Source organism: Diadema antillarum, unplaced genomic scaffold (assembly GCF_040938485.1).
Source record: "Diadema antillarum isolate AM-2024a unplaced genomic scaffold, OU_Dant_1.0 seq00000561_RagTag, whole genome shotgun sequence".
NCBI classification, from domain to species: Eukaryota; Metazoa; Echinodermata; class Echinoidea; order Diadematoida; family Diadematidae; genus Diadema; species Diadema antillarum.
Window position 1 is genome coordinate 213,019 of NW_027271500.1, and position 25,832 is coordinate 238,850.

Genomic DNA, 25,832 nt, shown 5'->3' on the forward strand with positions numbered 1-25,832 from the left:
CATCAGCAGTGGAATTTGCTAAAAATCAACAGAGGCCGGCTTCCCTTCTTACACTGAAATAAATGTCGGCAGCAAAAATGGATAGAAGGCATTGGATATTGACAATATAATGGCTGCCGCATCCTGTACCAGATTTTCTTAGAGTGGAAAAATTTTCAGGAGTCAGCTCTTCACTTTTCTTTACATGAGATGTCTGTCTAGGCCTAGTCTTTAGAGGGATTTCATACTGAAAAATTAGATTGATTGTAATCATGTTTTAGTGCCTGAAAACAAAAAAGATATTGTTGAGAGTTATGAAGTGTTCATCAGACACTGAATTGGTCAACTTTGCTGACTGCTAGTTGTACATATGGCTTTCCATGCAAACAGCTGTATCATAACCTGTGTATCAAACAGACAAGTTTGTGCAATATTATCATATTTTTTATGAACACTGCATTCCCCATGTACCATGGCAAGGTCAATTGTAGCTCCGCATTGGTCAGTCTTGTTTCAGAGGTCAGACGTGTCGTGTTGCACATGCACACTCGTGATGTGATCGAGCAAAGCAAAATTGGACAACACCAATAGACCAATATTAGCCAGGTGTGATAGAGATATGTTTGGAGAAATGGTATCTAAGTTTGCCTTCAGCTTTAAAAAAAAAAAAAAAATGAAATAGGTTAGTGTGGGGCATGTTTCCAGACACACTTATACAAGTAAGTTCTTTCATAGGTGTGAAAGGAGAGCATTTCTGCTTCCCATCTTAAAGGGGACTTCCAATCCAGTTATAAGTTAGTCTGATAAGAAAGAGTCAAATCTATTGACAAGTACAAAAGTACACTTCCTTGTGAAAATTTGATCAAAATCAAATAAGAATTAGGGGAAGTTATGATTTGTGAATTTACGCTAATTTCTGCAGAACAGTTCACATACAGTTGATATGAATAATATGCAAATGAGTGAGCTGATGATTCCATCACTTCACAATTTTTCATTGATTGTGTAAAAAAAAAATGGTGAAAATTCAATGTTTCTGTTATTAAAGCATAAAATATGATGTTATTCCTGGTTGAATAACTTCAGAATAATGATCATCTAGATATTCCAGGGTATGAGACTGGGGCGTGATTGCGCTTGAATGAGAAAAAAAAAAACCAGGAAATTTCACAATTTCATGTACAAACTATATGGCAAGTTGTGAGGGTATGACATCATCACTTTACAATTTATATATTCATATTGATTGTTCAAGGACTGTTTCCTGAAAAATTAACAAAGCTTCAAAATGTCATAACTTCCCTATAAATGTTTCTTCCGATTTTTGGCAAACTTTCAATGTTGTGCCAGGGAAATTTCACTCCTTCTTAGACTAACTTTAAACTGCACTGGAATTCCCCTTTACCCTTTCGTCCAGGTGTTAATGGGCAACGTATTGAGAATGTAGGCCACCCTGATTCCAGGCATGTGTTTCGTTAATATCCACCCATCTCACCATCATTTCCAGGTGGAGTGCGGGCCTACCTTTGCCTCCCCAGTGACCGCCACTTATCGATGGGATGACCTAGATGGGTCACAAATGATATTTGCACACACACACTTACAAAAAAAAAATGCTCTGACTGCCCTGTAAAAGAATTTCTACTGTGTGAATGTCTTCAATTTTCTTCCCTCTCTATCCATCTGTCATACTCTTTACCTCATATCTATACCAGCCATTCTGTGCCTTGTACGGACATTTGTGTAATTTTACTCGCGTACAGCGCACTCCTGTCATGCAAAAAACATGGCTGTAATGAAATTTTATTACAACAAAGTAAAAATTCCAGTCTTGAAATCATTTCCTATATATCTTTACATATATACTTGATTCGTTCAGCCGTAACGAAGTTTTGATGTGACGAAAGAAAATTGCCTATCCTGAGGACTTTGTAATAACCAGCAGTTGCCTGCATACCTCTCTCTCTCTCCCTTTTCTGTTTATTTTCTGTTGCAATTTTTTTCTCTGGATTTTTTATTTTCTGTTCCATCCTTTCTCCTGCTCTCCTTTCTACTGCCCCCGCCTCTCCCCTCCCTCTCCCCTTCCCCCTCCCCTCTCTCTCCCTTTTTTCCTCTCTTGACATGCTCTTTATGATATGAGATGACAACAGATTGAAACTAAAATGATTGAGGCTCACAATGCCAATGTAAAATATCAGTTTCAAATATTCAATTTCCATTGTGTAATTTCCAATCTCTTCATCTTTGCTTTCTTTTCTTTTTTTCTCACCATGAACAGAATAACCAGAGATTGTCATGACGACCCATCAAGATTTTTCCGTCTTCTCGTCCGGCACGGCAACACCTTCATCACCCCCGAAGATTTCAATCCCATTGTGCAGGTAACTGTTGTGATTGAATTCATATATCAATTTTCAGAAAGCTATAAATGATTAAGTATCAGATTGTTATGACTTGCATTCTTGTTACCGTACACAAGTCGATATTTTGTTAATATCATTGGCTTGTGTAGTGAAGGTTTTATATTGTCAATTGAGAACCAGAAGGGCACTGTCACGTTAAAAAAAGTGAGTGTGAATAAAAAAGAAACAATCAATTTTCATGAAATGAAAAGTCTATTTAATCAAAGTGGGTTGTTTCAAATATAGGATACAATAGTGCCCTTGTGGTTTAGATTTTTAACAATTCACTGAAAATTAAAAGAATCCCCAATTGACACCATAATGTAGAGGAGATAGAGCTCTACAACATACCAATAACCCCCAAAATTGTGATAAAGCCCTTCTGGCTCTCAACTGACAATATGTAAAAAACAATTCCTTGTTATATAAAAGGGAGAAGAAAGTTAAAGGTTTGAGCATATGTGCTAAGATGTGAATTTCAGCTCATGTTTATATGAATTTGATAAGAATCATACTGTTCTTTTATAATTGAAATATTTATACAGACTCCCATAAGTCAGGTAATGCTGGAAGATCTAGGAGAGAAATACGAACTCCACAACATTGTGCATCTACTAGGAGTATCTGACCTGTGGAAGGAAATAAAAAGAAGTAAAATGTTATGTGTGTGTGGGATTGTAGATTTTGTAGGATACATTTAGCTTTTTAAATAATAGAAGTGATTCTGTTTCTTTGGAAAAGGAGGTAATTTAATCCATGTACCATCACTCACACATACACACATACCACACAAATGCACACACACACACACACACACACACACACATCACACACCCATTCACATACATGGAAACTCAAAGAAACAAACACAAATGATGGAAGAATGAGAAAGCAATTTCCAACTATGCAGTCAAATTTTAATCTATTTTGATACCTGCCAAGAATTCTATTAAATTCAGTTTATCATTAACATTATGAATGTCAAATCAGACAACCGTATGTTCTTTATATTCCCCTTTTCATAGAACAGTGGATTCCTAATATTTTCATTGTCAAAGCATAACCACCTCATATTCATACAAAAAGAGCGACTGTTGTACATATTTGAAATACAACATTTCATACAGGGTGTTCAGACGCAAAAAAAATTTATACTAGAACGCTATAGCTATACCAAAACGGTATAGCTATACGATGAATTTATACGTCTGAACGCTGACTAACGAAACGACGTATAACGAAACAACGTTTAACGAAACGATGGTCAGAGCATTGTTTCGAACTAGAACTCGATAACGAATCAGCATTCCATCGTGTCCATTGTGCATCTGAAAGCATGGCGACCATAGAACGGTATTACGGGGGGGGGGGGGGGGGGGCTTAGTGGGAGCACGCACGAAAGGTGACGCCACAGCTGTCACTCGTGACCATAACAGCATGCATAGTGGGAAACTGCGCATCTATATGACCTTTTCTAGAACGGTCTGTCGGCTGTACGATGATTCTTTATACATCGTTTCTTTATCGAGTTTTGGTATAAACTGGCTTGCGCCTGAACGGGGTAAGTGGATGAGGTGAATTATGTTTACACTTGTCTGTGTTTTCAGCTCTTACTGACCAACTTCCTTGCTGCAAAACATTTCCTGCATTTTTGATATTCTGATTTCCCGCAACAGGACATAGTGGATTCACATCCAGGGTTGACTTTTCTGCAAGACGCCCCGGAATTCCACTCAAGATATATCACAACAGTGAGTATGCCTTCAAAGTTTCCTTCTCTAATTTTTGTCATATCATAAAAAACAAACAAACAATGATTCATTTTTTTCTTCTTTTTTTTTACAGCAGGAAATATCAATTTATTGTATTCAGGGATGTATCAGATAAACAAGGGATGGTATATGCTATTGTTTGTTTGTTTGGGGATTTTTTAAGATGCAGATGTACTAATGTGATGCAAAGCTGATATGGAAAACTTAGAAATCATTTTAGATGCAACTACTGTAGGTTCTACAAACTTTGCCACCATATACACCTAAGTCGATGCGCCACTCTTTTATTGTTGATTATTTGCATACTGACAGAAATGATGATTTGGAGTGTCTCAATCTTTTGAATGTCAGATGTATTTATATTATATTGATCTTTGCCCTCATTAACCAATGAATTCTTACAACTTCATATGAACAAGATATTTATCACATCTATAAGTGCAATTAATCAGTATTTTTGCATTAAGGAGCTATAACTGCTCTACATATTTTTTTCCTTGTATTTTCTGTCTAAGTTTCTTCAATTTCAAGTTCCATACAATGCATCTAAAAGACGGAAAATTATTTGATTGTGATAAAAGCAGACTTTTTGATATAGATTACATGCACTTGTAAGTCTACAGGCAAATGTTATAATCTCAAAACAAATACTCTAGTACACAAATCATGCCGTCACAAATGTTCACAGATTAGCTTGCCTGGAAGAGTAGCATTTGACTGAAAAGAAATTCAAAGAAAAATAACAGATTTATCATAGTTTAAGAAAGTGTGGCTATGAAGTGTTGGTTTAGAAGCTAAAGCATGTGTATGTAGAACAAAAATGTGTTATAAAAACATTCACCATGGCCATTTCAATATAAGTAAAAATGGCCTTTTATTATGTTTCTGATGAAATCTGAATTCTGTAATACTATGATGCTCTAATAGTTATGGAAGTATGAAGTTAAAGAAACAGGAAACTCCTTGTTCATACAGGCTGCAATATAGCAGCAAGAAGCTTCTTCTATGTACAATCTCCATTGACTAGTAATCCGACATAACACCAGTGGTGTCTATAGATTCTGTCGCAGTGTGAATCTCAGTGTATGTTCGGGTTTCCACAGTGGAACTGATAGTCTGCTTGTTGGCCTCTGATGGATGTTTGGTGTTTGGTGTCAAGTTGAGAGATGCGTCTGAATGTGGAGTTTCATTGTATGGTGTTAGTGTCTGGTGCTGCGGTGTTGAGGTTTGTGACTTAGGTGTTGGATCTTCGTACTGATTTTGAGGATGGCTTACTTCCGCAGCAGGATGTGACAAAGCTCGTTGTGTTGGTTGGAGATTTGCACTAGAATTTAGGGAACCAGTGCTGGATACTGATGCAAGAGCTGCTGACACCACAGATGTGGTTGTATGGACTGATGAGGTGTTTGGTGTTTGGGAAACACTGAAGGTGTTTGGTTTTACAGACGATGTAGAGGAATCATCTGATGGTGGTTGTGAGTGACTCAGTGTCTGTGGTAGTGATGAAGTAGGATGTTGCATAGGATGTGCAGCTTTGGCCCTTGTGGTCATGTTGGATGATAAAATATATGCTGTTAGAGTGGAAACTGTGATGTTCAGGGTTTTAGTTGAATCTGTGGTGTTTGGTGTTTGGTGAAATTGGGTTGTGCTAAGTGTGGAGTTCGATTCAGGACCATTCTGTGCTTGTTGTGATTGACTGGTGCTTGGTGTCAAGGGCTGTGTTGCTTGAGGCAATGTGTTGTCAGGAGCTCTGCTGTTAGTCTGGTAAGAAGGTAAAGGAGTTGCATGCAAAGAGGACTCGCCCTGTGTTGCCTCAGTGTTCGAGTTGTTCCTCTGTGTATCAGCAAGGACACCAGTGTCGGATGAAGAATTTTTCCTTCCAGGTGATCGTCCATCATCAGACAAATTTTCTTCCTGTAGGGTGTTTAGTGTATCGATGGAATCAGCAAGATTATCCTGATACACCAGCGGTGTAATTGTTGCCTCTCTGGTGTTGGATGTTGAAGTTGTTTCATCCATTATGCCAGGTGTAGTGCCTCTAGTGTTGTCAGTACCCATGACCCGTGTAGAGCTCACATCTGGTGTAGAGGTTGGGATGTTGGTGGAATTCACTTCTTGAGTGATGTGTGTCTTGGCGGTGTCTGTGTTTAATGACGCTGAAGCGGGAACAGAAGATGATGTAGCCCAATCTCGATGTGCAACACCAGCAGTGGACTGTGTTTTGGTGTTTAATGAAGAGATAAGGGGAGAAAGAGAAATAAACATTTAGTCAAATGGAATCTGATTTACTGCATGCCAAGGGTAATATATCAACTATGAATGGACATGGATCGTGAAACATTGATATTCTACTCATTGTCTTTTACAATTTTAGATGTATTGTCGTGCTTTGTACACACACACACATACACAAACAATTTGTGATTAATCAGTTGATAGGCTGTAAGTTGTACACCAATCAAAGGCATTCTAAAAAGAATTTACCTAATATCAGGAAGGCTTTGTATTTATGAAAGTTTTCTTATGACAAATCAACAAAATCAGATTAATAGAGTAGCTGTTTTATATTATCAAATATTTGTGTATTTACAACATGATAGTGAAACAACTTAGTTTTTACAGTAGTAGCCAGTTTCGTACTGATCCCCCCCCCCCCACAAAAAAAAAAAAAAAACACAGACAAAAATAACACTCATTGGCATAAATCTTATTCAACTTGATAAGTGATATGTGGCAAAGATTATGTCTCAAAATTTCAAGGGATGAAGGAAGGGGACAAATTTACAGAATATTCCAGGACTTTTTTCCATATGACAAAGAATTATCCAAATTGCTTCTGATGCTACAGGTACAGATATAAATACAGATACAGAATACTCTTTATTAGTCTTTCTTCCTACAGAAAAAGATAAATTGTCATCCAGGTGAAAATAGATGATAAGCAAGTCATAACATATTCAGTTTTTATAAATAAGATAAATTGCTCAATCATTACACAATCCACAAAGCATGATATTGATATTAAAGGAGGAAATTGAGAATAAACATAGATATTTCTGAAATATATACCTGTAAATCGTAACAAAAAAGAGATACTAAAATACAAAGGGTGGAGGAAAGACAGAAAACAGTGAGAAAAGAAAAGGGTAAGGTAGGGAAAACAGGAAAATAGAGAAGGAATGGAGTAGAGAGAAGAGTGTCTGAAAAGGCAGTGTTTCTCACATTGACCAAGTTCTCATGCCCAAGCTGCATTAGCTGTGGTGCGCCCTCTGTAGCCAGCTCCGTGACAGTGATGAGTTGGGTGTAGGTCTCAGTGTCTGGATGAGGGGAGGAGTGGGTGACAATGGTATCCTGCGGCAATGGGAGGGAGAGTGAGGTTGTGATCCCCAGGAGGAATATGGCACCAAACCACATGTACCTGAGGGAAGAAAAGATAGTAAATGCAATGAAACAGAAACAGCTTTGAGGGATGCATTATAAAACTTCACAGTCAAACTTTGGTGAAATTTATAAAATGTACTAATTGATAAGATAAATAAATTTTTGAAATATACATAATGATTAAAGAAACAGATTGATAAGATCTGCACATTGTTAAGATGTTCAAATTGATATGATACTGCAAATTGATATGTATATGAATTGATAAGATATGCAAATTGATAAGATATACAAATTTATAACAACTTATGCAAATTGATAAGATAAAAAAGTTGATAAGATATATGCAAGTTGGGAAGATATACAAATTAATAATAAGAATCTACAATGTGTATACAGAATGGGAATCTATATCGCTCATCTTATGATTAAAGTTTGCAACTTATGATAAGATATATGTAAATTTCAACTTAATTGAAGCTGGCAATGGTACATTTGTCCAAAAGTTTCTCCCTGTCAAATCTTTATATCAAAATGCTACAGAAATAAAATGCTTCAAAGAAACCTCTACTGCATTGTCACTTTGTTCATTGAATGAAGTGAGGCAGACAGAGCAGTGGAAATTTATCCAAACGGGAAGTAAACAAGGTTATGAAATTTTGAAGTTTTTTCGGGTGAAACACTGCAATTCCTCACAATCACAAAGGCATATTGACAAAAGAGATGATTTCATTTCCATATGAGTTTGCAGTTTTGGCATTCATAAAGAGTGTAATGAGGATATTTTTCTGGAAAATATAGCAAGAACTATAATCTCTCCTGGTCAACAACTGTGTTTGCCAAGTTATGACTCTGAAATACTTTGATGCGAAGGAAATGATTTCTTCCTTTCAAAATCATTCCAAGGAAAAGAAGAGTTTTGTATCCATGTCAATGAGAAACTTATGAGGTGATGATGTGATGATTTTTATGTAATTTGCATAGTTGATTTTGACCAGCATCACTTTAAAAAAAAATCTAGAACCTCAAATATTCTGTAAATTTCTTATTCTTAGCTCAACTTCAATGATACCTTTTACATTTTGTTTCATCTCATCCTACATTCAACTTGAACATGAAATATGGTTTTACCTTAGATAAGCATATTTGCCATGGGTCAATTCATGTAGGCAGGCATTTTATCATGTGATTTCATCAGCATACCCATACATGTATATATCAACAGCGGTAATTATACCCTTGCCAAACGAAGTTTGAAGGGGGTAATAGGAATCAGCGGACGGTCGGGCAGTCGGGCGGTCGGGCGGTCGGTCCGTTGCAAATCTTGCGTCGCGAACTACTTCCTCAGTTTTCAACCGATTCCCATAAAACTTGGCACAGATGTGTGCCTTGGGTTGTAGATGTGCAAGACGTATTTTTTGACAGTACCCAAAAGTACGTTGCCATGGTAATGGCATATTATGGGCAAAAATGGGTACAAATCTTGCGTCGCGAACTCCTCCCACAGTTTTTGATCAATTTTTATGAAATTAGGTACAGATGTTCATCTGAATATGTTAATGTGCAAGACACATATTTCCGCAGTGGCAAAAAGTGCGTTGCCATGGTAACGGCATGTTATTGGTAAAATATAGGGCAAAATGCTTCATGGCAAAACTGCTTCATCAGTGTTCTTCCAATTCTCATGGAATTCATATTGAATGTTTGTCTTAGGATATAGGTCAGCATGACACATTTCTTGACAGTGACAAAAAGTATGTTGCCATGGTAACAGCTCACATATTATGAGCCAAAATGATGGAAAATTTTGTGTTGCAAACTACTTCCTCAGTTTTTGCCCAATTTCCATGAAACTTGGTACAGATGTGTGCCTTTGGTTGTAGATGTGCAAGACGCATTTTTCGACAGTACCCGAAAGTAAGTTGCCATGGTAACGGCATATTAATGGCAGAAGATCAAGGAAAGATCTTGCGGATTTAACTACTTCCTCAGTTTTTTGACCAAAGCTTATGAAATGTTGTTTGGCGGGGGTATAACCAGTCGCTGTAGCGACATTTCTAGTTTTCGCTTACTTCATTTCACGAAATTGGTATTCTGTTTACAACTGTGCAGAAGTAAATGGGTGTGCTCTGCTTTGATTTTGATGTGAAAACTCATATTTTTGAGGATTCAAAGTAATACGATGAGCCCAGCAAGAGAGACAGTGCCAGTTTCTACACATTGCTTTGAGCTAAAGATTGAATTTTATGTCTGAAAAACTGGAATTTAGGCACCTGGTGCAAAACTGCACAAGCATCATTTGCACAATGGAAAGTTATGGTGCAGTCAAACCAGCCTTAGCGACAACCTGTCTATAACTGCCACTTTTTTTGTCTCCCCCAAGTGCCTCTATAGACAGGTTCTACTATAATTATGGTTCAACTTAATTTTTACATGATTCAGAACTATGACAACAGTGGTTTACTGTAATAGTACTTGACACAGTCAGTTTCACAGCATAATCGAGATGTGAAATCCATCAGAAAATTGTAATATTTGAGGAGAAGCGAGTAAAGTTTGTGGGCTAACTGTCATATAAACATCTTTTTTTTTTTTACTTTCCTTCATTTGGACGGACACTACATCTCATTCTAGCCATGAGCCAGCATAGAGTACCAAGTTTTAGCTGCAATAGTATTACTTTGTAGTGATACAACCGTGCAGCTTTTTTCCCACTGAAAAACAATGAATTGTATAACATTGAAGATTTAAAATAGGTCATACAGGGAATATAAAGGCTGTGTATGTTGGAAAAGGGGGGATTTAAAAATATTAATATTAATTGTCTTGTCTTCAGTGATCACTGTGGTAATGCTTTAATAGGAAAGTGTTCTCAAATGATATGCACAGATTCATTGAATGAAGAAAGATGAGCAGACAATTCTGTAAAAGTTTAATCCTAATCCCACCCAGTTTTTAGAGGGACTTGAAACCACGGGGGGGCCTTCAGATCTCGGTCGTGGATCGCGCAATCCTCGCGAAAATTTGCACTAAGGTAGAGGCCAATGTATTCGACAAGGCAGTATAGTTAGATTTTTCAAATTTTAATTTATGCATTTTATATTGATTAATTTATGCTAATTTATCTATAAATCAAAAAATAAAGCTCCAAGACTTCTAATTTTTGGTGAACATATTCTTTTCAATATCCTCAACAATAATATTGAAGCAAAAATTTGTCTCCATAATTATTTTTTATGTATTTTATTGTTTATTGAATTTCTTTGTTTTTTTACTTTTTGTTTTTGTTGGGTTTTTTTCATCAAAATTTATTGCAGAAACTTTTTAAAGCATAATCAGGCTAAAATGAATCATTATCAGCCATTGAAAGTAAAAATATTTATTTTTATATGAATTAATTGCAAAAACACAATTTACATTGGATTTGTACACAAAATCATGTTTTTGAGAAATTTTTGGGTCAATGAATTTTTTTCAAAGGGGCGTGACTTCAAAACAGTATGCCTAGGAGCGACAAATTTGGTCTCAAAATTTGTGCATACTTAAAAGAAAAAAGTCATAAAATGTCGCGGCGAGAGCATCACGCATTGTGGAATAATCACGCGAAAAGTGAGGGGGGGGGGCCAACATGCCCCCCGGTGGGAATAGGGTTAAAGGAAATCAGACGATCCTTTTATAAGTTAGGGATTTTAGAAAGTTTTGGTCAGTTCCATGTGACACATATTCTAGATGGGGAATCTACAAGAATATTTTATATCAGAATAATTCAAGATAAGAAATATGAAATATAATTTGTACAAATGCTGATTTTCTTTTCTTTTTTAAGATGAAAAGTACATATTCCCTCAATATATTTTCTTTAATTAAGAGCTAGGTTGAGTGTTCTTTGGAAACCTAGAAAATAAAAATGGTTGATTTTGTGTGTAAAGGTACAGAAGCGATTGTTTTTTATCAGATTGTGCAATATTCCTCACTGAGTGTTTCACTGAACTTTATGCAAGTGCTGAAGCAGGATACTTGTATTGGGAAATTGCCTCTTTATGTTTCATCAAGCACCAAAATAAATTCATTTATTGGAAGTTATAGAATATTGCTTAAAGTGAAACATATGACAGACATGGCCCAGTAATAGAGAGAGTTACAACTGATCGTAAGCTCAATTACTAATCATAACCAAATAGCTTGCTTAGCAGATAGCTTGTACAGAACCAACTTACAATGACCTGCGACTCTTCAAAATATAAAGCCCAGCAAAAATATTTTAGCAAAGTAATATCATAATACTATTCTACACCTATGTCAATCATGTCAAGAGTAGCTAAGTATTAAGTCAGAAACTGTGAGCATACCTCATTGTTGAATAAGTTGCGTCAGTTCCTCTCAGAGCAGTAATGGTTGCTAGTCAGTGCTGAGTTCAAGTCAAGCGGATTGCTCTTCCCAACAGTCAGCTGCTTTTCAGCTGGATCCTGTCCCATACACCGACTGCATCATATCTGATCACCTGTGAAAGTCTAACTGAATATGTTTCATCTGATCCAGACCAGTTTATGGATACATCGACTCCTTTTTCTCCCTGTCTTTTTCTTTTCTGTGCAAAAAAAAAATGTACTCAAGCATTTCCTCCCCCCCCCCCCCTCTATTTTTTTGATTGGTTGGGAACATCTAGAATATTGCCTCTCTGACACAGTTTGTTGTCGCCAGTCTTGGTGTTCGATTAGTCAGTACCTTGCAAACAACTCCCTCCAAAAGTCGTAGAATAAAACCATGGGGGGGGGGGGGGAGGAGGGGGGAGAAAGAGAGGGTAGAAAGAGAGAGGGAGAGATGCTGACATAGATAGACATAGGGAGAGATAGGGACAGGGAGAAAAGAGAGAGACATACACACACACACACACACAGAGGTTGAAAAAAGAGAGAAGAGAGAGATGCAGAAATAAAGGGAGAGATAAGACATAGACTGTTTTCACACGGGTCAAGAAGTATAATTGCAATGCTGAATTACAATTACAATTGCAATTATGATTAGAATTTTCATCCGTCATCCGTTCTGTGGTTTTGAATGTCAGAGTTAGGAGAGGAGGTGTGACCTCTTTCTGAGTTCCCTTCAATCACTCTTGAGTGGTTAGGAGGGTGTAGTTTTTCTGCAGAAGTGGTTGAAAGGTCATCGCAAGCTTAACCCCCAAAACATGATTTGGAGGTCAATCCGTACACACGTCTGTTTAGTTCTGTAGTTCTGAAGAATCGTCAGAGCTAGAAAACACCTCCAGACCGCCATTTGAGTTATGATATGAAATACAATGCAAATCACCCCCCCCCCCCCTCCATGATTCCACTTTGCATACACACTGCCAAATGCATCAACTGAATTATGATTCTAGTGATGCATCACCAGAATCGCGATTCAAATTATGCACTCTTGGTGGATGATGGGGACATAGAGAGAGATGGGGGGGGGGGGGGGAGATGGGGAGAGTGTAAGGTCAATGTCTTGTAGTGTAACAGGTAGCACAACAGTCTGTGAATTTGGTGAGAAAGCTTGGTAGAAAAAGTTTATTGTGAAAAAAAAAAAATGCAACTCATGAAGTTCATGTATCATGGCAGTGTGATCTAGTACTGTATGTAGATTTGTGTATGTTCCAAATTCAAATTTATGAAGTTCTTCCGTCGTGATGTTTTCATTGCAACTGATTGACAAATTGCCCTACATCGACGTAAATAAGCACTGAATTGATCAGTGTTTTAGTAGTAGCCATGATAAAAAATCATGGGCGTACATACTCGAGCAGGATTCGAACCCACGACCTCCTGATCACCGGACAGGCGTCATCTCCACTAGACCACCGAGCTTTCGCCCGACAGCAAGTGTTGGTTCTAATCCTTATAGCATGCAGCGGGTACTGCTTTTGTTATTCAAATTTATGAAGTTCTTCCGTCGTGATGTTTTCATTGCAACTGATTGACAAATTGCCCTACATCGACGTAAATAAGCACTGAATTGATCAGTGTTTTAGTAGTAGCCATGATAAATGTAGCCATGATATCATGGCTACTACTAAAAGCCATGATATCATGGCTACTACTAAAACACTGATCAATTCAGTGCTTATTTACGTCGATGTAGGGCAATTTGTCAATCAGTTGCAATGAAAACATCACGACGGAAGAACTTCATAAATTTGAATAACAAAAGCAGTACCCGCTGCATGCTATAAGGATTAGAACCAACACTTGCTGTCGGGCGAAAGCTCGGTGGTCTAGTGGAGATGACGCCTGTCCGGTGATCAGGAGGTCGTGGGTTCGAATCCTGCTCGAGTATGTACGCCCATGATTTTTATCATGGCTACTACTAAAACACTGATCAATTCAGTGCTTATTTACGTCGATGTAGGGCAATTTGTCAATCAGTTGCAATGAAAACATCACGACGGAAGAACTTCATAAATTTGAATAACAAAAGCAGTACCCGCTGCATGCTATAAGGATTAGAACCAACACTTGCTGTCGGGCGAAAGCTCGGTGGTCTAGTGGAGATGACGCCTGTCCGGTGATCAGGAGGTCGTGGGTTCGAATCCTGCTCGAGTATGTACGCCCATGATTTTTTATCATGGCTACTACTAAAACACTGATCAATTCAGTGCTTATTTACGTCGATGTAGGGCAATTTGTCAATCAGTTGCAATGAAAACATCACGACGGAAGAACTTCATAAATTTGAATAACAAAAGCAGTACCCGCTGCATGCTATAAGGATTAGAACCAACACTTGCTGTCGGGCGAAAGCTCGGTGGTCTAGTGGAGATGACGCCTGTCCGGTGATCAGGAGGTCGTGGGTTCGAATCCTGCTCGAGTATGTACGCCCATGATTTTTTATCATGGCTACTACTAAAACACTGATCAATTCAGTGCTTATTTACGTCGATGTAGGGCAATTTGTCAATCAGTTGCAATGAAAACATCACGACGGAAGAACTTCATAAATTTGAATAACAAAAGCAGTACCCGCTGCATGCTATAAGGATTAGAACCAACACTTGCTGTCGGGCGAAAGCTCGGTGGTCTAGTGGAGATGACGCCTGTCCGGTGATCAGGAGGTCGTGGGTTCGAATCCTGCTCGAGTATGTACGCCCATGATTTTTTATCATGGCTACTACTAAAACACTGATCAATTCAGTGCTTATTTACGTCGATGTAGGGCAATTTGTCAATCAGTTGCAATGAAAACATCACGACGGAAGAACTTCATAAATTTGAATAACAAAAGCAGTACCCGCTGCATGCTATAAGGATTAGAACCAACACTTGCTGTCGGGCGAAAGCTCGGTGGTCTAGTGGAGATGACGCCTGTCCGGTGATCAGGAGGTCGTGGGTTCGAATCCTGCTCGAGTATGTACGCCCATGATTTTTTATCATGGCTACTACTAAAACACTGATCAATTCAGTGCTTATTTACGTCGATGTAGGGCAATTTGTCAATCAGTTGCAATGAAAACATCACGACGGAAGAACTTCATAAATTTGAATAACAAAAGCAGTACCCGCTGCATGCTATAAGGATTAGAACCAACACTTGCTGTCGGGCGAAAGCTCGGTGGTCTAGTGGAGATGACGCCTGTCCGGTGATCAGGAGGTCGTGGGTTCGAATCCTGCTCGAGTATGTACGCCCATGATTTTTTATCATGGCTACTACTAAAACACTGATCAATTCAGTGCTTATTTACGTCGATGTAGGGCAATTTGTCAATCAGTTGCAATGAAAACATCACGACGGAAGAACTTCATAAATTTGAATAACAAAAGCAGTACCCGCTGCATGCTATAAGGATTAGAACCAACACTTGCTGTCGGGCGAAAGCTCGGTGGTCTAGTGGAGATGACGCCTGTCCGGTGATCAGGAGGTCGTGGGTTCGAATCCTGCTCGAGTATGTACGCCCATGATTTTTTATCATGGCTACTACTAAAACACTGATCAATTCAGTGCTTATTTACGTCGATGTAGGGCAATTTGTCAATCAGTTGCAATGAAAACATCACGACGGAAGAACTTCATAAATTTGAATAACAAAAGCAGTACCCGCTGCATGCTATAAGGATTAGAACCAACACTTGCTGTCGGGCGAAAGCTCGGTGGTCTAGTGGAGATGACGCCTGTCCGGTGATCAGGAGGTCGTGGGTTCGAATCCTGCTCGAGTATGTACGCCCATGATTTTTTATCATGGCTACTACTAAAACACTGATCAATTCAGTGCTTATTTACGTCGATGTAGGGCAATTTGTCAATCAGTTGCAATGAAAACATCACGACGGAAGAACTTCATAAATTTGAATAACAAAAGCAGTACCCGCTGCATGCTATAAGGATTAGAACCAACACTTGCTGTCGGGCGAAAGCTCGGTGGTCTAGTGGAGATGACGCCTGTCCGGTGATCAGGAGGTCGTGGGTTCGAATCCTGCTCGAGTATGTACGCCCATGATTTTTTATCATGGCTACTACTAAAACACTGATCAATTCAGTGCTTATTTACGTCGATGTAGGGCAATTTGTCAATCAGTTGCAATGAAAACATCACGACGGAAGAACTTCATAAATTTGAATAACAAAAGCAGTACCCGCTGCATGCTATAAGGATTAGAACCAACACTTGCTGTCGGGCGAAAGCTCGGTGGTCTAGTGGAGATGACGCCTGTCCGGTGATCAGGAGGTCGTGGGTTCGAATCCTGCTCGAGTATGTACGCCCATGATTTTTTATCATGGCTACTACTAAAACACTGATCAATTCAGTGCTTATTTACGTCGATGTAGGGCAATTTGTCAATCAGTTGCAATGAAAACATCACGACGGAAGAACTTCATAAATTTGAATAACAAAAGCAGTACCCGCTGCATGCTATAAGGATTAGAACCAACACTTGCTGTCGGGCGAAAGCTCGGTGGTCTAGTGGAGATGACGCCTGTCCGGTGATCAGGAGGTCGTGGGTTCGAATCCTGCTCGAGTATGTACGCCCATGATTTTTTATCATGGCTACTACTAAAACACTGATCAATTCAGTGCTTATTTACGTCGATGTAGGGCAATTTGTCAATCAGTTGCAATGAAAACATCACGACGGAAGAACTTCATAAATTTGAATAACAAAAGCAGTACCCGCTGCATGCTATAAGGATTAGAACCAACACTTGCTGTCGGGCGAAAGCTCGGTGGTCTAGTGGAGATGACGCCTGTCCGGTGATCAGGAGGTCGTGGGTTCGAATCCTGCTCGAGTATGTACGCCCATGATTTTTTATCATGGCTACTACTAAAACACTGATCAATTCAGTGCTTATTTACGTCGATGTAGGGCAATTTGTCAATCAGTTGCAATGAAAACATCACGACGGAAGAACTTCATAAATTTGAATAACAAAAGCAGTACCCGCTGCATGCTATAAGGATTAGAACCAACACTTGCTGTCGGGCGAAAGCTCGGTGGTCTAGTGGAGATGACGCCTGTCCGGTGATCAGGAGGTCGTGGGTTCGAATCCTGCTCGAGTATGTACGCCCATGATTTTTTATCATGGCTACTACTAAAACACTGATCAATTCAGTGCTTATTTACGTCGATGTAGGGCAATTTGTCAATCAGTTGCAATGAAAACATCACGACGGAAGAACTTCATAAATTTGAATAACAAAAGCAGTACCCGCTGCATGCTATAAGGATTAGAACCAACACTTGCTGTCGGGCGAAAGCTCGGTGGTCTAGTGGAGATGACGCCTGTCCGGTGATCAGGAGGTCGTGGGTTCGAATCCTGCTCGAGTATGTACGCCCATGATTTTTTATCATGGCTACTACTAAAACACTGATCAATTCAGTGCTTATTTACGTCGATGTAGGGCAATTTGTCAATCAGTTGCAATGAAAACATCACGACGGAAGAACTTCATAAATTTGAATAACAAAAGCAGTACCCGCTGCATGCTATAAGGATTAGAACCAACACTTGCTGTCGGGCGAAAGCTCGGTGGTCTAGTGGAGATGACGCCTGTCCGGTGATCAGGAGGTCGTGGGTTCGAATCCTGCTCGAGTATGTACGCCCATGATTTTTTATCATGGCTACTACTAAAACACTGATCAATTCAGTGCTTATTTACGTCGATGTAGGGCAATTTGTCAATCAGTTGCAATGAAAACATCACGACGGAAGAACTTCATAAATTTGAATAACAAAAGCAGTACCCGCTGCATGCTATAAGGATTAGAACCAACACTTGCTGTCGGGCGAAAGCTCGGTGGTCTAGTGGAGATGACGCCTGTCCGGTGATCAGGAGGTCGTGGGTTCGAATCCTGCTCGAGTATGTACGCCCATGATTTTTTATCATGGCTACTACTAAAACACTGATCAATTCAGTGCTTATTTACGTCGATGTAGGGCAATTTGTCAATCAGTTGCAATGAAAACATCACGACGGAAGAACTTCATAAATTTGAATAACAAAAGCAGTACCCGCTGCATGCTATAAGGATTAGAACCAACACTTGCTGTCGGGCGAAAGCTCGGTGGTCTAGTGGAGATGACGCCTGTCCGGTGATCAGGAGGTCGTGGGTTCGAATCCTGCTCGAGTATGTACGCCCATGATTTTTTATCATGGCTACTACTAAAACACTGATCAATTCAGTGCTTATTTACGTCGATGTAGGGCAATTTGTCAATCAGTTGCAATGAAAACATCACGACGGAAGAACTTCATAAATTTGAATAACAAAAGCAGTACCCGCTGCATGCTATAAGGATTAGAACCAACACTTGCTGTCGGGCGAAAGCTCGGTGGTCTAGTGGAGATGACGCCTGTCCGGTGATCAGGAGGTCGTGGGTTCGAATCCTGCTCGAGTATGTACGCCCATGATTTTTTATCATGGCTACTACTAAAACACTGATCAATTCAGTGCTTATTTACGTCGATGTAGGGCAATTTGTCAATCAGTTGCAGTGAAAACATCACGACGGAAGAACTTCATAAATTTGAATAACAAAAGCAGTACCCGCTGCATGCTATAAGGATTAGAACCAACACTTGCTGTCGGGCGAAAGCTCGGTGGTCTAGTGGAGATGACGCCTGTCCGGTGATCAGGAGGTCGTGGGTTCGAATCCTGCTCGAGTATGTACGCCCATGATTTTTTTATCATGGCTACTACTAAAACACTGATCAATTCAGTGCTTATTTACGTCGATGTAGGGCAATTTGTCAATCAGTTGCAATGAAAACATCACGACGGAAGAACTTCATAAATTTGAATAACAAAAGCAGTACCCGCTGCATGCTATAAGGATTAGAACCAACACTTGCTGTCGGGCGAAAGCTCGGTGGTCTAGTGGAGATGACGCCTGTCCGGTGATCAGGAGGTCGTGGGTTCGAATCCTGCTCGAGTATGTACGCCCATGATTTTTTATCATGGCTACTACTAAAACACTGATCAATTCAGTGCTTATTTACGTCGATGTAGGGCAATTTGTCAATCAGTTGCAATGAAAACATCACGACGGAAGAACTTCATAAATTTGAATAACAAAAGCAGTACCCGCTGCATGCTATAAGGATTAGAACCAACACTTGCTGTCGGGCGAAAGCTCGGTGGTCTAGTGGAGATGACGCCTGTCCGGTGATCAGGAGGTCGTGGGTTCGAATCCTGCTCGAGTATGTACGCCCATGATTTTTTATCATGGCTACTACTAAAACACTGATCAATTCAGTGCTTATTTACGTCGATGTAGGGCAATTTGTCAATCAGTTGCAATGAAAACATCACGACGGAAGAACTTCATAAATTTGAATAACAAAAGCAGTACCCGCTGCATGCTATAAGGATTAGAACCAACACTTGCTGTCGGGCGAAAGCTCGGTGGTCTAGTGGAGATGACGCCTGTCCGGTGATCAGGAGGTCGTGGGTTCGAATCCTGCTCGAGTATGTACGCCCATGATTTTTTATCATGGCTACTACTAAAACACTGATCAATTCAGTGCTTATTTACGTCGATGTAGGGCAATTTGTCAATCAGTTGCAATGAAAACACCACGACGGAAGAACTTCATAAATTTGAATAACAAAAGCAGTACCCGCTGCATGCTATAAGGATTAGAACCAACACTTGCTGTCGGGCGAAAGCTCGGTGGTCTAGTGGAGATGACGCCTGTCCGGTGATCAGGAGGTCGTGGGTTCGAATCCTGCTCGAGTATGTACGCCCATGATTTTTTATCATGGCTACTACTAAAACACTGATCAATTCAGTGCTTATTTACGTCGATGTAGGGCAATTTGTCAATCAGTTGCAATGAAAACATCACGACGGAAGAACTTCATAAATTTGAATAACAAAAGCAGTACCCGCTGCATGCTATAAGGATTAGAACCAACACTTGCTGTCGGGCGAAAGCTCGGTGGTCTAGTGGAGATGACGCCTGTCCGGTGATCAGGAGGTCGTGGGTTCGAATCCTGCTCGAGTATGTACGCCCATGATTTTTTATCATGGCTACTACTAAAACACTGATCAATTCAGTGCTTATTTACGTCGATGTAGGGCAATTTGTCAATCAGTTGCAATGAAAACATCACGACGGAAGAACTTCATAAATTTGAATAACAAAAGCAGTACCCGCTGCATGCTATAAGGATTAGAACCAACACTTGCTGTCGGGCGAAAGCTCGGTGGTCTAGTGGAGATGACGCCTGTCCGGTGATCAGGAGGTCGTGGGTTCGAATCCTGCTCGAGTATGTACGCCCATGATTTTTTATCATGGCTACTACTAAAACACTGATCAATTCAGTGCTTATTTACGTCGATGTAGGGCAATTTGTCAATCAGTTGCAATGAAAACATCACGACGGAAGAACTTCATAAATTTGAATAACAAAAGCAGTACCCGCTGCATGCTATAAGGATTAGAACCAACACTTGCTGTCGGGCGAAAGCTCGGTGGTCTAGTGGAGATGACGCCTGTCCGGTGATCAGGAGGTCGTGGGTTCGAATCCTGCTCGAGTATGTACGCCCATGATTTTTTATCATGGCTACTACTAAAACACTGATCAATTCAGTGCTTATTTACGTCGATGTAGGGCAATTTGTCAATCAGTTGCAATGAAAACATCACGACGGAAGAACTTCATAAATTTGAATAACAAAAGCAGTACCCGCTGCATGCTATAAGGATTAGAACCAACACTTGCTGTCGGGCGAAAGCTCGGTGGTCTAGTGGAGATGACGCCTGTCCGGTGATCAGGAGGTCGTGGGTTCGAATCCTGCTCGAGTATGTACGCCCATGATTTTTTTTATCATGGCTACTACTAAAACACTGATCAATTCAGTGCTTATTTACGTCGATGTAGGGCAATTTGTCAATCAGTTGCAATGTTCCAAATTGTTGTGATTTCCCACATTTTTGGGAATGTGCCACACTCTTTTCATACTCCATCCTTAAAACCTGTGAAAGCAAATAAACATTATGATACTCACATCATAATAACCCATCCACTAAAAATATCAAGAATATACAGAATGATCAAAGAGAATGTGGTATAAATGGAACAGAGAGATTAGACCCACTTTTACCCCAGACAGGAAAATTCAAGAGTGATGTATTTGTGACCATTAACGAAAATGAAATTAGACAAAGATCCATGAATTTGAAGACTTGTGAGGTATTGAAAGATATACCAGAAAAGTCAGATTATTTGAGGCTTTGACTTCAACAGAGAGGGAGGCTTGAAAGTTTGTCTAAGAGAGAGAGAAAAAAAAGAATGAGAAAAAAGTGTTTGATTTTTTTTTGGGGGGGGGGGGGGGCGGGGGGGCAAAACATGCCTTGTATAGGTCATCAGAGTTTTGCAGACACAATCGCAGATTTCTCCGTAGCCAGAGGTAAATAAAGGTATTAACCTGCTGGCATAGTGCATCTGAAGGCTTTTGATATGTCTCTGCTTGAGGAAACCTCTCTCTATTAAAGTTATTTTTTGTTCCCCCCTCTACTATTCTGACTTCATGTCTTCAGAAGCTGGGTGGACTGGGTGGGATAGTTGGAAGACAAAGATGAAAGTACACATGCCAGCCAGAAAGTGTGGATTGCCAAAAAACAGTATCTCTCCTTTTCTCTCTGTCTCTCTCTGTCTCCATATATCTATCTACAATTGTATCTATCTATCTATCTATCTATCTATCTATCTATCTATTTATCTATCTATCTATTTGTCTGTCTATCTATTTGTCTGCCTGTCTATCTATCTATCTATCTATCTATCTATCTGTCTGTCTATCTATCTGTCTGTCCTTCTATCTATCTGTCTATCTATCTATCTATCTATCTACATTGTATCTATCTATCTATCTATTTATCTATCATTCTATCTATATGTCAGGGCTCAATACTATCTTTCTGTCTGGTGGCCCTTTTAGGCCACCAAAATCTCAAAATTATATGACTTTTTTTTTTTTTTTTGGGGGGGGGTCCAGCAAAAGATGTGTAGTGGCCCTAAATGAAAGTGAAAGTAACAGTTCTTTTTCAGTCCTGGTTGCCTGATCAGGCCACCAAAAGATAAATTTGGTGGCCTGACACCAATTTTTAGTGGCCCCGCGTCACCAGGCCACCACCGATGTTAAGCCATGTATGTATGTTTTGAAAATAGATAAATCAGTAGAAATAAAGATATATTTTGAGGTGTGAATTTTCTTAAATTGAAGAAAATTTGCCTCAACCTTCACCCCTCTGATTAATATTCTCTTTCAAAGATATATTTATGATAAATTTGACATGTTTTATTGAAGCATGTATCCTAAATACACACAGATGTGAATTTTCAAGAGTTCAATACATTATTACCTCCGCCAAGGGGGGAGGTTATGTTTTCGTTACCGTTGGTTTGTTTGTTAGTTGGTTCATTCGTTCGTTTGTCTGTGTGCAAAATAACTCAAAAAGTAGTCAACGGAGTGAGATGAAACTTGCAGGAAAGGTTTAGAATGACACAAGTACAAACGATTAACTTTTGGCAGTGATCCGAGAATTTTGGGGGAATTTATGAAGGATTTTTGATACTTTAGCAGGTAGGGTCAATGAACTTGGGAGTTCAGGCTGCGCGTATTTGAGGTTTGCATGCGCGCACTTAAGTGTGTGCTCTAGCTTCTGCTAGGGCGAGGCGCGCGGTGCAGCTGAGGGTTTATGACGTAACATTATTAAAGGACAAGTTCACCTTCATAAACATAAGGATTGAGAGAATGTAGCAATATCAGTAGACCACATCATTGAAAGTTTGAGGAAAATCGGACAATCCGTTCAAAAGTTATGAATTTTGAAGTTTTTGTGCAGTAACCGCTGGATGAGAAGACTACTGCAGTCTGTGAATAACTTAAATGTCACATGCGTACAACAATATAAGGAAAATATAAAGAGAATTTCACAAAATGTCATGTTTTGAAAAAAGTACACATTCCCCCGACTCGTTACCGACAAATGTTATGGGTAATATTATTCCCCCTGCCTTTAGGAAGAGGCAAGTCAAGTGCTCTTTTATTGTGCGAAAAAAGTGAAAATATGTTGAATTTTCTTTACATTTTCTTTATACTGTTGTACGCATATGACTCACAAGCTGTAGTAGTCTCCTCATCCAGCCGTTCCAACACAAAAATTTTAAAAATTCATAACTTTTGCATCGATTGTCCAATTTTCCTCAAACTTTCACTGATGTGTTATACTAATATTGCTGCATTCTCTCAATCCTTATGTTTATGAAGGTGAACTTGTCCTTTAACAAAGGCTTCTATATTGGGAAATCGGGCGGCTTTCAGCACACAATGCTATTAAAGTACGTATGGGTGGAAATCACTGATCTCTGTGGAAGAACAAGATCAGTGCGGTGGATATGAGCTGCATGCTTGGCGGAGGTCTGCGCTCTCAGAGTGCTTCTCTAGTTACACATGAATACATGATTACAAATTGTTCTAAGATGACCTATATGAGTCAATGCAAGGTTTTTACAACAATATTTCAACAGATGAGATATGAGACAAACTGTTCCCCCAAAGAAAAGCTTCATTAGACTTATCAAGTACAGGATTGTAATTGCGTTTATCTATATTCTACAAGTCCCAAATGTACTTGTGTGTGTTTGTCTGTTGTTGTCTCAAGCTGTTTGCTCTTGTTCAAATGTCTTCAACTGGTCTTTCTCGTTCCAATCAAAGGTTGTTTCCAGAATATTCTACACGGTGAACAGGTCTTGGTCTGGGAGGATAACCCTGCCCGAGCTTCGGAGGAGCAATCTACTTTCGGTGAGTTGAAAGTGACCTTGTCAAGGAGAGATTAAAGGACAAGTTCACCTTCATATACATGTGGATTGAGTGAAGGCAACAATGTTAGTAGAACACATCAATGAAAGTTTGGGGGAAAATCCGACAATCCATTCAAAAGTTATGAATTTTTAAAATATCTGTGCAATCATTGCTGGGGAAGAAGACTACTACAGTGTATGATGTCACATGCGTACAACGATATAATGAAAATGAAAAGAGAATTTCACAAAACTTGACGTTTTGAATAAAGGGCACATTTCCTTGACTTGTTACTGACTTATGTTAGGGTAATATTATTCCCCCTGACTTCTGAAAGAGAGAAGTCGAGTGTTCCTTTACTATGTGAGAAAAGTGAGAATATCTTGAATTTTCTTTATACTTTCTTTATATAGTTGTACTCAGTTGTACTCATATGACATATGACATCATATGACAGGGGATCTTCGGATGTTCCGATCAGTTTGAAAACTTTTATACACCTGACTTTCTGTGTCAGTTTGATCTGAATTTGTGTCACGTCACTGGTACTATTTTGATGGCAGTTTTGGATGTAAGATATCACAGAATTCACCTTCTTTTGTGAGATGTAATTCACTGAATAAATTTATCTTGAACATTGCTACCAACCCCATATGCCCATCTGGCATAGACGAGTAACAGTTTGATGTTTTTCATGCTGACTTTTTGAAATCGTGTAAAACTTATCTAATAGAATGCTAGGAATTTCATTAAATGCAAACATAACATAATATAACATAACATAACATAACATAACATAACATAACATAAGTTGTGAAAATTGGATAAAGTGATGTTAGATGACTTTAATGTAGAATTTTAACAAGCAATGATGCAATGCTGATTGTATGGGGTATAGTGTAGCAGTTGTTATTGACAAGCCAGAAACATGCTTTTTGTTGTACACTCACTTGCAAGCCACTACGAATATGTTGAAATGAGATATTATCTCATCTTATATTCTATTTAATTTTTTTTTTTTTTTGCATTTATGGAGACAAACAAAAATTTTCTTCAAAGCAGGTGAAGGCTTTGAAATTGATTTTGTCTCAGTATGTTCCATTTTCTTGAAGTTGTAATATTTTAGTTGTTTGAATCTAATCTATGGAATATTGAAGTTATTGAAGTCAATATGGCAAATGAGCCAAGTATTCTGTGTAAATCTGGGAATTTGTTTAATACATTCAAATCTTCAGTTTGGTGAAAGTCACTGGGTCAAAGGAAAAAAAAAAACATTGTAGAAAGAAAAAGCAGACAAGTCTCTGTCAAGTTCACCGACACCTTTCATCGATGGATGTCCTGACGTGATTTTTGAGGGGTCAAATGGGGTCACCAGGCACTGACAATTACGTCCCTGTATCCTGGAAGGATCCGTACCAGTCGCCTTGTAGCGCTTTGGTTTAATGACCAGCAAACATAGGTACATTATACGCCAGTCATGCAGCTTTTATTTGGGTAACCCGCACTGTAAATTTGGCAGTGCCGCTGGGCGAGAACAAGACATCGTCTCTTCTTCAAAATGTTTCTTCCGCTGAAATGAAAAAAAAAAAAATTAAAAAGTGAAAAAGAGAAAAAGAAGGAAACAAGTTGTGTTGTGATAAGTGTGTGGATCCTGTTTTGATACAGTTAACCATCGTTTGAAGATAAGCATGGACTGTGGGCGTAGATTGCATTTTTTTTGTTGTTGTTGGTATGATCTGGTGAGAGGATGAGTTTACAAACAAGGTGCAACAAAAAACTCCATATATTGCAGTTTGGGGGGGGGGGGGAGTGAATGAATTTGAAGTAGGGATGAACTTTCAGTAGTGGTTCACCCAAATTTCAAAGTTCACGGCAAACTTTGCGAGCAGGATAGCATGGTGGAGCATCTAAATTATTGACTAAACCGTGATTTACCTTTGTCATCTACTACTAGTCAAAGAGTTACATAAAAAGGGATCAATATCTGGAGGAGAAAAGTGTATCATTTAGTGTT

At 39.2% G+C, this 25,832-nt stretch overlaps 1 protein-coding gene across 1 annotated transcript in view; it reads left to right on the forward strand.

Annotated features, from left to right (window-relative positions):
• Positions 1-25,832, forward strand: part of LOC139734981 (serine/threonine-protein phosphatase 2A regulatory subunit B'' subunit delta-like) — a 60,231-nt gene that overhangs the window by 26,117 nt on the left and 8,282 nt on the right. The window contains exons 4-6 of the mRNA XM_071645758.1: positions 2,258-2,360; positions 4,058-4,132; positions 23,732-23,818. Coding sequence (XP_071501859.1) covers positions 2,258-2,360; positions 4,058-4,132; positions 23,732-23,818 — 265 coding nt within the window. The remainder of the gene's footprint in view (positions 1-2,257; positions 2,361-4,057; positions 4,133-23,731; positions 23,819-25,832) is intronic.